The 13,572-nt window shown below is 34.9% G+C and overlaps 1 protein-coding gene across 1 annotated transcript; it reads right to left on the bottom strand.

Moving 5' to 3' along the window:
* Positions 1-236: 236 nt before the first annotated feature.
* Positions 237-13,358, bottom strand: LOC100929843 (nephrocan-like). The gene is made up of 3 exons (XM_003769384.2): positions 13,170-13,358; positions 7,593-8,494; positions 237-900 (listed from the first exon to the last, which is right to left on the bottom strand). The coding sequence occupies exons 1-3, from the start codon at positions 13,356-13,358 to the stop codon at positions 456-458; spliced, it is 1,536 nt and encodes a 511-aa protein (XP_003769432.1). The 3' UTR covers positions 237-455.
* Between the last annotated feature and the right edge of the window lie 214 nt (positions 13,359-13,572).

A 13,572-nucleotide genomic window follows, 5' to 3' on the forward strand; every position in this document is an offset into this window, starting at 1 on the left:
GAAAGTATCTTAATCTCTCTGAACCTCTCTGAATGGATTCTAAGGATCCCTTTCTATTCCAAATCTATGATCCTATGATCCCAAAGTGATTGAAATGGACTTAATGGAAATCACTGTGCAAAAGGAACTCTCTTGATTGTTTGGAATCATATTTGTATTTGATATTTTTTCCCTAAAACTGAATATGGAGAGCAGCAAAATCATATTAAAAATTAGAAAACTTTTATGTTATGATTTTTTCCTTTACAATCTGTTTTTTCCTCAGTCCAACCTCTAACAATTCTCTTTCCATTCCTTAAGAAAAGAATGAAAATGACTATCCCCCTCAAAGAAAATACCCTCATAGAACAAAATCCATAATAGAATGTGTGATGCTATCCACTTCTGTTTTGTGGTAATCTGTCCTAGCAAAAATGAGAGCATAAAAAAATTTAAAAAACATTTTGGTCTCACACTTAATCTATTTCATAATCATAATACTCATCATCCATGTTCATAATGCTAGAGTGATCCTCATGTAAAAGTTTCTTTCTGATCTCTTTGCTTTTCTCAGTTAGATAGGAATGGCCCTCACAGTGTCTCATGATATTCTTTGATGACATCCAGCTTTCTCCTCTTCTTTCTGCTGGAGCTGCACATTGCCCTCCTCTCACATCAGTTCCCTTGGCCATTAGGACCTGCCTAGCCTTGAGAAGGTTACAAGTACAGTTCCAAGGGTTTCCATCCAGATAGAGGTGTCTCAGCCGAGGTAAACCTTCCAGGACTTTGAGATCCAATGCAGATATCTTGTTGTTTCGAAGATTCAGAACCTGTAGCTTCTTCAGATCTTTTAGCTCTTGCTCACCAATATCTTTTATGGCATTTCCTTTTAGATCTAGCCTGGCTAAAGTGTCTGGAAGCCTGGACCAAGAACAGAACAAAGTAGGAATGAAAGTTAGAAAAAGTGTATTATAATCGCCACAATGAGGAAGCACATTTCTCTTGTGTGTGAAACACACTTTCAGCCAGTGCAGTCCTCATGGGAGAGAGGATGGGACCTACTTCTAGAAAGACATGACATGTAAAGGAAATGCCTCATTATGATGTGGGTATGGTCCCTTTAAGATTCCTTTCTTTCTGACCCCTCTTAGTTGATGTTATCAATCCAGAACCTTTTGATTCACAAATCCTGGTCCCTTTGAATTCCAATAGAAGATCTGGACCTGTCCCATCCCCACCTGGATCTGAGCCAACTTTGGGGCTACACCCACAGGCCCCTCTAGCTAAATCTCCCATTATAAAAGGGCCACACTGGGACCCCCTCTTTGCAGAGGTCCCAAACATGCTAGCCATGTCAGGACTCTCTGTCCACTGGACCCTCTGTCCAGGGCCCTTCTTATCTCTACCTTCAACTATTTCCTTTACTATACCTTCCAAACCCCATAATAAACCTCTTATCAATCTAGCTTTTCAGGCCGATAATTGCTTTTATTGGGGACTCGCACTGCTACTAGACTTATTTAATGCCGTATCCTTGCGCCAAATCCAATGAGGTTGTAGGGGAACTCTGTTTGATTCTCTGTAGCCCGAACCTGCCACTAGACCTCAATTAAACCCTAATTTCATTTAGGTACCCCATATCTAGCTCTCATCAATTACTCTCTCCAATAAATTTTCTCCTATGTTTAAAGAAATTTACATCTTCAATAAATTAGGCAGGATGAATTTTGAACACTGTCCAGGGCCCCAATCCAGAAGATTTTTTTGGCATCCTAAGTAGGAATAAACTGGGTAGCATATTCATTACACATTATTATGCTTTTGGAAACATGGTTTCCAAGCCTCTTCCCTGCCTTCATCAAACACAGTATGTATGTTCACCAGTCCCTTGGTACACTTATAATTGTGTTTCCCTTGAAAAAGAAAATAAAAAGATTAAAAAAAAAACTTTGTATTAAAGTCAGCTATGAATTCATCTTCTAGTTTCCTATTTTCCATCAGTCACTTCAACCCTTTTAACTTTGTCTCACAAGTCCTTTCTATGTATCTAATAATTTTTTTTTAACTTCCTTACCTCTCTTCTCTTAAAATAGGGCTACTAAAATGGAGTCTGTTATTCAAATAAAGATTAATGACAAAGTAGAATTGCTTTCTAAAAATGGCAAGTTATGCTCTTTTTATTAGAACAAAATATAATTTATTTGATAACCTTTTCTTTCTGTCTCATATTTAACTTGTGGTTCATTGGACTCCCTACTTAGTTTTTTTTTCTTTCTGTGCTCATGCCTATCTTTAGTCATATATCAACTAACTGTGCAGCTAAATTTATACATATATACATATATGTACACACACATGTATGTGCATACACACATATGCACATATAAGCACAAGAGGTAAGGAAATTTTATATGAAAATTCTAACCCTAACCTTGTGTATTTATATACCAACTTCATGATATATTAATGCATCATGGATAAATTGGAAAGAAGACTGTTCCTTTCAGTGTTGTGTAGTGGAAATAAGAAATCCTTCAGAACTTTGGGGTGGACCCCTTACAAGGAACTTACATGAGGACATGAATTAGAGTGGTATAAAAATGGACATTCATGGATAGGATGTGATCTTTATCCTTAAAAGGAACATTGGACTTGATAAGACCATGGAGTAGGGAAGTGAATATTGGTTTGTCACAGTTTCATGCTTGCCATTTAGGAAGGAAATGACCAACGACTTTTAATATTTTTCATATTTTTTGGCAGTTGGACAGTTTTCCTGTTCTTTTTAGCATAAAAATATATAACTTGTAGTCCAAATGGATACATATATCAAACTGTTAGCATTTTAGCTTAATTTAATGATATACATTTTAAGTTATGCGCAGTTTAGAAAATAAACCTAATATGATTACCTTCTTTTATTCATCTCTATACAAACATATACAAAGTCATACTTATTTGGGAATTTCAGAGCCCTATTTAAACTTTCTTCATATTTTGGGATCAAGTTTATTTAATAAAGAAACATAAATTTTGCATAAAATAATTTCATGCATTTTAACAGTTTAGTAATTTAATTGAATTTTGTTAGCCCCAAATCAAATTAATTTTATCCAAACAATTGTTAATCTGAAGAACATCTGTAAAAGTTTCACAGAAAGTCTCAGATACATAACTTGTTTTTCCCTCTAGGAATAACTGAACATTATAGAAATGAATTAGATGTGAGCATTTCATTGCTAAGATCACACAGGGCTAGGAAACAAAGTCTAGAAATAAAATTTGTGGGGTTTTATTTTTTAGTTGCCAAAATTTTTATTGAAATCTTATTATGTACCTAAGACTGTGCTAAGTGTATCTGACTGAAAGACCGTCTTTTCTCTGATTATTTCAATCAGTTGACAACAAGAACATTTACAAGTACTTATGACAAGGGGTGGGAGGGGACTCCAAAACTCTAAAACTCCTTGAATACTGGCCTCTGTAAAAGACCCCCACCAAAGGAAACAGGATAAAAAACTTCATTCTGTTATCCTGAGAGACTGGCACCACCATCACTGATAATATTCTCTACTGATTAAGCTTTCCATTGAATTAAAGATCAAACCTAGAGATACTCATTCAATTCTATTCAAATTCCAGCTCAAGCTGAAATCAGCCCCCATCAAAAGCAAACTCCAGCTTGCAGCCAAGGCTTATAAAATGAGCCAACTTGGGGCTCAGTCCTTGCAAGGAACCCTCTGCCCGCTGAAATAATATTCTCTTTCAGCGTTACCCTCTCTTTATCCTCACCTATTTTCCTAACAAGACTTTATACCTCTCTGTGGGGATTTCTCTACTAGAAACTTTACTTTTCTGCCAGACCTTGCCACTAAGGAATTCAGTCTTTCTATTCATGCATAGCAAAGGCTGACTTCCCAATGCCAATAATAAACTTCTTTTTACCAGTTTAGCTTTTCAGGTTCATAAATTCCTTTACAAAGAATCTCTGCGCCACCAGAAGGGGGTTCTCATAACTCCCTATCCTGCACCAAATCCCAAGAGGATTTAGGGGAGTCATACCTTTTCATTTGGTTCCTTGAACCCAGAACCTGTCACTAACCTCATTATTTAACTCCCTGAATACCAGGAACCTAACCTTATCATTTAGTTACCACCAGGAACCCTAATCTCATTATTTACAGAACAAATATAAGGTAATAAATAGTTCCTTGAAGGAAGAAGTAAATTCTAGGCATAGAGAAGATCCAATGAAAAGGCATGTATTGGGACATGGAGTGGTCAAGCAACAGAGACAAAGCCAATTTGACTGGATCACTAAGGAAGGGAAGTAATCATGTTCGATGAGGTTAGAAAGATAGGCTGGGGCCATGTAGTAAAGGGCTTAGGCTTTAAAAGCTAAATAAAGGAAATTAGATTTTGTCCTGGAGGTAAGAAAGCCACTGGAGTTTGTTTCATTACAGAATAACACCAGCAATTCTGAATTTAAAGAAATTTACTGGTAGTAGTATATGAAGTAGACTAGAGATGAGACTTAGGTTAGGAATTCCCATCAGGAAGTTGCAACAATTTAGCTCAGAGGTGAACTAAAATGAGAGTCTGAGAGTTAAGAAGAATGAGGAAAAGATGCAAGAAAGATAGGAGGAGCAAGAGTTGACAACTGAGAATATGTGGAATGAAAGAAAGATGGCGAAATCAAGGAAAATGTAAATGTTGTGAGCCCAGGAGACTGGAAAGAGTGAATGAAATTATAAAAAATTGGAAAAGGAGCATTTTGGGGGTGGGAGGGAAGGAGGATGTTCTCTTTTGGACATGTAAAGCTTGATATGCCTTGAGGTCACTTAGTTTGACATTTCTAATAGGCACTTGGTAGTATAGGACTGAAGTTTAGTGAGGGGAGACAGAGATAAAGAGAGATAGAGACAGAGAGAGACACAAAGAGAGAGAGAGAGAGAGGGAGAGAAACAGAGAGAGGGGAGAGACAGAGGAGAGACAGAGACAGAGAGGAGAGAGAGGAGACAGAGACACAGAGAGAAAGAATTTGTAGAAGAAAAATAAAGAAAAATGGGTTTAGGCCAGAACCTTGAGGTATACCACAATTAGAGGGGAGAGCTATGGAGGATGAATTAGCAAAGGAGAGGGAAAAGGAATGATGAGTAAGACAGGTTGCAAATGGTCAGAACTATTGTAAAAACCTATATGGGTTAGAAATAACAGAAGGAAGGAAAAGATCATCTTTGAGGGAAGTATATCAGCTTGTATTTCTGAATCATTAGTAAAAGAAGATGGGCATCTTTAAGCACAGTCTTAATGTATGCATAAAAAGCAAATAAACTCATGTGCACAAAATTATTCTGTAATGACATCAAAAATGGTTATGTTTAAAAGCAAATGGAATATTCAGTAAAGTCTAATAGTGAGAATGATAAAACTGTTAAACATATGGAGATACACATATGCACACATACTATATATATATATATATATATATATATATATATATATATAGTTAAATTTAACATAGGGTCATCATCAGGGAGAAGATCCCCCATACTTTTAAAGAGCAATTTGGCAGAGGCCATAAGGATATAACAATCATATATCTGTTTTCCTTACTATTTTCATAATCCCAACAAATTAAAAAAAGGTGTCTTTTATGTCCATCATTTAAGACTCAGTTAATCCATAGTGAGTAACACTAGTACATGATCCCCAGTCATATTATTTCTATCAATCAGCAGTATATTTTTTTAAGTTCTTATTCTGAATTTAAACATCAAAATGGAGCTTTTATATACACCCCCCCACACACACACACACATAGCAGTAGATAAAAAGATGATTCTATATGAAACTTCAAGGTTCTTCAAGAATGCTATAACTTCCCCATTTGTATGATTTACAATGGCATAGTTAAAATTAGTTCACATTGGCAAGAACAAATTCTGTCTCCTACATGAACTGATTAAAACTTAGCTCTGCCTTGGTTCTTTGACCACATACGTCCCAATGTAACCAGTCACAAGCTTGTCTAGTGGGACTGTTAGACATAGTGGGTTGCATGTACTCTACTCTCCTGAATTGCGAAGAACAAAAGTTTTGCTTCCTGCCTTCCAGGATTCAGTATACTCTTCTAATCTGAACTGTAATTAAACATCTTGCATTTTAAGTTTTTGCAATATGTCAGATGGATTAATGTTCATCACCATCATTATCACCTGTCTTATCTAAGAAAATTTCTAAAGAAGGAGAAATTTATATAATTTTTCTCACATTCTTTTCCTCTTCCCAGTTTTCCTAGTTCGGTTGATGATGACACTATGCTCCCAGGTTCTAATCCCCAATGTTATCCTATGCTGTTTACTTTCCCTTATCCACATATAAAATATATTACCAAATCTTATAATTTTCTATTTTTGCTTTTCTTTGTGCCCCTAGGACTTAGCAGAGCACCTAGCAAGTAGGAGGTACTTAAAAATAATTGTTGACTTGTCTTGACATGACTCTCTACCATTAGAATATCTTTCACATTTGTCTTCTGGTCCACTTACACAGGCCCTATTACATCTCACCTGGACTGCTATTATATAGCTTTCTAATTTGTCTCTCTCAATTCCAATCCATCTTCCATTCAGTTATCAAGATGATTTTCCCCACTTAGGTTGATTATAACACTGCTTGATTATAAAAGGCATAAATCTCCTCCCCATCCCCTATCAAAGACCATTTGTTGACAAGGGAAAAAATTCTTTTGAGGGCCATACAAGCAAAAAACAAATTAATTAAATTGTTTGTTGTACAAAATAGAAAATTCCATTCATGTAGTTTTAAAATTAGAGTAACATATAATTAAAGTAATAATATAAAGTATATATATATATTTTCTTTATTATGAGCTGTTAAAGAAAAAAAGTAGAAAGGGGCAAAGGAAAGAGAAGAAATTAAGATAGAGAGGAAAGAGATGAAAAAAGAAAGACTGATAAATTGAAAGGCAGAGGAGAAAAAGACAGGCAAAAAGTCCAAGAGAAATATACAGGGAATGACTTACAAAGGACACACACAAAAATTAACATAGAGAGTAGCATAGACCCAGCCAAGCATTATCATATAAGACCTCTGTCTTCTAACCTTCAGGATGGGAACTTTCTAACCCACAGGCCAGGCCATATGAAGCCCCGAGAAATTTATTTGTTAATGCAATCACAAGTGAAGATGAGCAGAAAGCTAGGTATAACAACCTCCTACTACTTGAGTTCTATAAGTTGATATTTTTATGGTCCACAAATGTTGTTATAAACATCAAAATGGCCCTTGATAGAAAAAAATTTTTCCCCACCCCTGATTTAAGGACTTTTAATACTGTATTCTATTTTTTTTTCATTTGTATATATGGTTGTCATATGGGCTAGATGAAATGAAGTTAAAGATTGGATTTGTCCCTGGGCTTCCCCACTTTCCTGAATGACTCTCTACACCTAGATTCCCAAGGGACAACAGAAAGTTACTTGAAATTGCTCTGAACCCTAAAATATCTACAGATATCTACAGAATATCTACAGAAGTATCAAATCTCTTACAATTATTAAGAATGACAAGATGCACTAATCACTTACCTGAGAGGTATTGACAGCAGAAGGTTCTGCTCCAGGGCCAGGTTAGAAAGCTGAACACATCTTTGAAGAGCTCCTACCTCAAATAAGCTGACCATGTTGTTGTCTAGAAATAAATGTTTCAGGTCTCTCAGGTCCTGGAAGTCTTGAAGCCTTACTCTCTGAATCAGATTATTACTACAATCAAGTTTCTGTAGCTTTGTTGGTAATCGGAGGGGCAGTGTCTGTAGTTGATTTTGAGATATCTCTAATATTGTTAAATTAGGAAGGAAATGGGCTCCTTCAATAGAAGAAAGTGAATTGGTAGAAAGGAAAAGACGAGAAAGGTTCTCCAGATGTTTCATATCTCGAAATCTTACTTCTTGTAGCTGGTTTCTCTCCAGCTTTAAACAAAGCAGAGACTTTGGCAAGTCATTAGGGATTTTAGTCAGTGAGTTGCCACTTAAACTAAGAAATTTCAAAGATTGAAGAGATGAAAAGAGGCTCCCTGGTAGGAAATGTAGTTTGTTATTTTCTATACTCAGATGTTTTAAGTGAGGAAGTTTAAAGGGGCCAATCAGAGATTCCACATTGTTGCCATCTAACACCAAATTCTGTAAATTAACAAGGGAGGAGAGTGTGTTGAGGGAGAGAGTGGACAGCATATTGTTTTGCAGCTCAAGTACTTGTAATTTTTTCAGTCCCTTAAAATCTGATTCATGCAAAACATTTATCAAATTATCATTGAGTTTCAACACTTCAAGACTGTTTGGAAGGACAGTAGGGATTCGTCTTAATTTATTTTTCCACAGTTCCAAAGTCTTCAGTGACCTCAAAGTTTTGAAGGTGTCATTTTCAATGGACTCTGTACCACTGGCCAACAGAATAAATTCTTCCAGAGCCAGTGTTTTGGTGATATTAGATAACTGCAAAGGGGAAAAAATCCTAAATCAACATAATCATGAAAAATATTAAACAATATATGTAAACAAAAGCAATAGCATTGCGTATTTTCTTCAACCATCTATTCAAAATATATTTTATATAAACAGTTTTCAAAAGATGAATTATAAACCATCAACATCTTAATTGACAAAGAGGAGAAAAATGGAAAGCAATTGTGCTGGAAGAGCTTCAAGAAGATGGGACTATTATATGCTTCTGATGGAGTTGTGACCTGAACCAAATATTCTGTGAAACAATTTAGAACTGTATAAGAAAAATAACTCAAATTGTTCATACCTTTTGATCTAATGATCTCCTAATATGTATACTGAGGATATTTAAAAAAGTAAATGCTACTCTTTATATACAATAAAATATTTATATCATATTTTTGTGGAAGAAAAATACAAATCTTGGATAATGCTCTAAAAATAGAGATCCTGACAAATTCTGTCTGTTATGTTGTTCTGTCTATTATGTTGATCTTGCTGTCAGACACCAATCAATGTACTTTAGACACATTGCTATGACTAAGGACATAGCTGAATTTATTGATCTGAAAAATGAGAGGTTTAGATTAGATGACCTTTAAGGTTTCTTTTCATACCAGATTTGCTATGGCTTTGTTTACGCAAAGCTGAGATAAAGCCTTTATGCACTATAAGCAAGTTTAAATAACTACACACACATGCTCATTAGTATTTGTCCCAAGAGGATGTCACTTAACAATGGAATTTTACTTATTTTAAAATAAATACCACTGTGATATGACGATTATTCCTATTAAATTCCTATATCTATGAAAAATAATACTAAAGTATTTTCCTAATTGCATTTTTTTCCATGCTATGTTCTTGGCATCTCTCTTCTGGGTCTATCCTTTTTCCTGAATCTGTTTATATGATCCAACATTTTCACTATATTCTATTTCAGAAACCAAACTCTCTTTTTAAGAGTAGCTTTCTACTTCACAATGGTAAAGATTAATGAAGAAACAAAAAGAAAATATGGGTGAGCTTGTATTTATGAATCAAATAGATCATATACATAAACATTTTCTTGCCATAAGAATAATACTTCCAGAATATCTGTCTGACTGACAAAACTCCGAGAGTACCTCACATCCCTACTTTCATACTCGGGCATCTCCTTGAAAGAATGCAAGGCCTGGATCAAGAAAAACTAGAAAACATAAAATTCTAAGGAGGTGGTTATAGCAGTAGAATCTTTAAACTGGGTAAAAACTTAGAGATCCTCTTCATTTAGTCTCTTCATTTTACAGGTGAGAAATATTTTTGAGGTCCAAGGAAGTGAAGATTTGCCTATGGTCCCATATCTAGACAGTGCAAAAAAGGATCATGTGCCTCTTGTCTTTCTTCTTTTCTTCCCTTCTCTCTCTTTCACTCTCCTCAGCCTTTTCCTCCCTCCCCTTTTCTTTTTCTTTCCCCCTCTTTTCTCCCCTTCTCCCCTCCTCTTTCTTCCTTCTCTCTCCCCTTCTCCCTTCCTCTCTCTTTCTTCCTCTTCTCTTCTTTTCTATTCTCCCTTCCCCTGGACCTCCTACTCTCTTTTCCCTTTCTACTCTTGCAGTACAACTAATTACCTCCATAGACAGTCTGGTGCCTCTTCCCTCTGCTTCCTGCTACTGCTACTACTACTACTGCTAAATCAACGCAGACACCAATTGGTTTTGTTCCCTACTACAATCCACAATTCATGAGCTCAATGCTACCCCCTGATCACAGCCTCAGACTGTGCAGTAGCAGGGATTATAGGCACATGCCATCAAAAAATATATCTTATTCACAAAACAGGAAGGGCATCATGGTTTTAATTCACCCCTTTAATGACTATATTTTGCTTATATCTGCTGAATAATATGCATGATATCTAATTACATAATATGATGTTCATAAAATCAGAAATAGAGGGTTAGAAAAGATATACTGAAATAACCTGAATTACCTCTACTATGTCCTTACCTACAGGTAAGTTTTGCCTAAATTAAGAGTGTCCAAAAAAATCCATAAAAAAGTGCCCATGTTTACTTTCTGGATCATTTTTCTGTCCTTTCCTGCCCCCTAGATAATAAATGGAAGTTTAGTTCTCAACCAAAAATTATGTTTGCAAATCTCTTAGGTATTACTATATTATTCTTACATTGTTATACCTTTTGCAGTACCCTTAAATAAGCATCTATCTCTGATGGCATAAAATAATACCTTATTCTTTGATTCAAATTTTACTCTATTAAAAATAAACCAATGTTTGACTGCTCTATATTTGACTGACAAGGCTCTGAGGGCACCTTACATCCCTACTTTCATACTTAAGCATCCCCTTGAATGAATGAAAGGCCTGGATCAAGACAAGCTAGAAAATAGGACTTTCTAAGAAGGTAGTTATAGCAGTAAAATCTTTGAACAGGATAAGAACTAAGAGATCCTCTCATCTAGTCTCTTCATTTTACATCTGACTATTTGTATCCTCAGGTTGGCAATCAGTTGATCTGCTCCTGAAGTTCAAATCAATCATCCATTGTAATAATTTGAGATCAAAGTGATTCTAAAAAGTGATATCATATAGTTAGCTTATTGCTTTCCATTCTTTCCATAGTCTGGGAATTCTGAGATGTTTTATCCAGAGACAATTTGAATTAAAATCCTGGGAAAAGCATTCTTATTGATTGGTGAACTTTTAGAAATGACAAATTGACTTGTTAAATAATTAATTTATTTTTAATGTTTACAAACAGTATTATCTTATTTCATTAACATGTTTTCATGACACTCCCACAATTGAACATAGCATATTTTCAGAGCATTCTATTTAAGCTATTGTACTATTTTAAGCATCGTATTTCTTTAAATTCGGTCTCTTTTTCAAATATATAGATCTTCTACATAAATCAAATATGCTACCTGGAATTTAATATTATCCAATCCAATTCAATTCTAATTTTTCAGTCTTGACATGAAAATCCAATGTCATTTATTTATAATGATTTCACCTTTATGTATCAGTAATATTGAATTTCCTAGTTAACAAAATAAAGAGGCTTGGTGTGCCTGAAGATCCAATGTATTCCACAAAAGCATTCTTTGGTATTTACACTTTTGAATACATAAGGGAAAACAGAAAAGTTCAAAAGGGTTTAGGTGGAATCATAGAAATTTAGAATTAGAAGGAACAGAAGAAATTACCTATTTCTCAAATCATTCTTTTATAAAGAAGGAAGTTAAGACTGAGGGAAGAGAACAGGAAGAAACTTCCACAAGGTCACAGAGCTAGTTAGTGATGGTACTGAAACTGGCTTCTGGACCAATGCCTTTTCAACCCTTTTTTTTTTGTTTTTTTCCCTTTCCTGCTGTGATTTTACTGGTATTGGGAACTTCTGGGAAGCACATTCATTATATCCAATCTGGTTAAAGTTCCCCATTATTATATTAGAAAGTTGCTTATGAAAATGAGAGGTTAAGACTCGTTATCATACAGACAGGACTAGGAATCCACTACTTCATAAACCCCAAGACCATCCCTTTTATCCACTACAATCACACTACTTTTTGCATGCAGAGAACATCTTTTCTTTTTTGCCAGAAGCAAAGCACAATTTTTTGATCACAAAAAATTAGCAAATGTCCAGTATGGTTTTCAATATGTGTTAAATGCCTGACATGAAAAAATAAAAACTAGAACAGGATTGTAAAGACAAAAAGTACAAAATCTTAAGAACTCTGATCAATGAAATTATCAAGCGTGATTACAAAGAGCTGTGAAGAATGCTATCCATCTTATGGCAGAGAAATGATGAACTAATAGGCAGAAAGAGCCAACTTTTGAATTTGTTTTGCTTGACTACATGCATGTGATACAAAGGCATCTCTCCATCTCTATCTGTTCTCGCCTCTATCTCTCTTTATCTCTGTGTCTGTCTCTCTGTTTTTCTTTCTCTCACTCTTTCTTTGTCTGCCTCCCTTTCTATGGGTGGAGGGAGATGAGGGGAAAAAATAATAGATAATTGAAAAAATAAACATTTATTTAAAAAAATAAAGAATAGAATTGAGAACATTTATTATGGGAATGTGCTATTTGTTGGGGCAAATACATAAAGTACAGAACTTTAAAACAATTTCCCTAGGAGGATGTTAATATTTTGCTGGTAACGGGTATTGATTATCTAAATACTGTATTATCATCCTAACACTCTTATAATGATTAAGACATTTGACATGTAAGCTATATATCATGACAATGATTATATAACCAGTGCCTTTTAACATAAAGTGACAATACTGAGACATAAATTTAATTACATGAAGATGTTTCAAAACACAGTCACATATAGGATAATTGGGGTTTTTTTAGTGCTATCATAAAAAGTCACTCATATCTAATAAAGCAAAGAACTCTTAAAAGTTTTTCAACTATTAACTTATTTCTTGAAATGCTCTTAAATAAAGTTGGAAACAAAAACATCTTTTTTTTTTCTTTTTAAACCGGGGGAAAGATCCATTTTATTTACCCAGAATGTGTTGGTAGTTGGCAAAATTACTCTGACTTGAAAATTATATCTTTTTAAACCTTGTCATTTTAAAATTGGTTTTCTCCCATTCAATAAAAAAAAGAATTAATTTGAGTAAGAAATGGTATACTTACCTTGAGGTTTTTTATTTGACTGTGGCTGATATAAAGCCTCTTGATTGTGGAAGGCATCCATGAAGGCACTTCTATCAGTTTATAGCACCGGACAGATTGATTGGAATCACAGCTGCATCTTCTAGGACAGTTAGGATGGAAACTATCTCCAAAGGAAAGCAGTACAAGAAAGGCACAAAGCAAATACATTTTCTGTATACAGGCTTTTTAATTCTCAGTTGGTGCCAACTCCAGCAAGTATTTAAGTCTGGTCTTTCTTTTTATATGATGAAATCAGATAAAAGGGATCTTATGAATGTGGGTTCTGTATGTATAAGGCTACAGGAAAGAAAAAAGGGAGGGGACTCCTCTTAACCTGCTCCAGTTAAAATGTCAGCAACCATTACAAAAGGTGAAAGGCTTA

The sequence above is a fragment of the Sarcophilus harrisii genome, chromosome 4 (assembly GCF_902635505.1).
Source record: "Sarcophilus harrisii chromosome 4, mSarHar1.11, whole genome shotgun sequence".
Classification (NCBI taxonomy): Eukaryota; Metazoa; Chordata; class Mammalia; order Dasyuromorphia; family Dasyuridae; genus Sarcophilus; species Sarcophilus harrisii.

Excerpts from the sequence above, each read along its gene's own strand:
- LOC100929843 (XM_003769384.2), bottom strand. The coding sequence starts at position 13,358 with ATGTATTTGCTTTGTGCCTTTCTTGTACTGCTTTCCTTTGGAGATAGT. Across the intron at positions 8,495-13,169 it reads GTCAAATAAAAAACCTCAAG|TTATCTAATATCACCAAAAC; the intron begins GTAAGTATACCA and ends TCCCCTTTGCAG. Across the intron at positions 901-7,592 it reads CTGCTGTCAATACCTCTCAG|GCTTCCAGACACTTTAGCCA; the intron begins GTAAGTGATTAG and ends TTCTTGGTCCAG.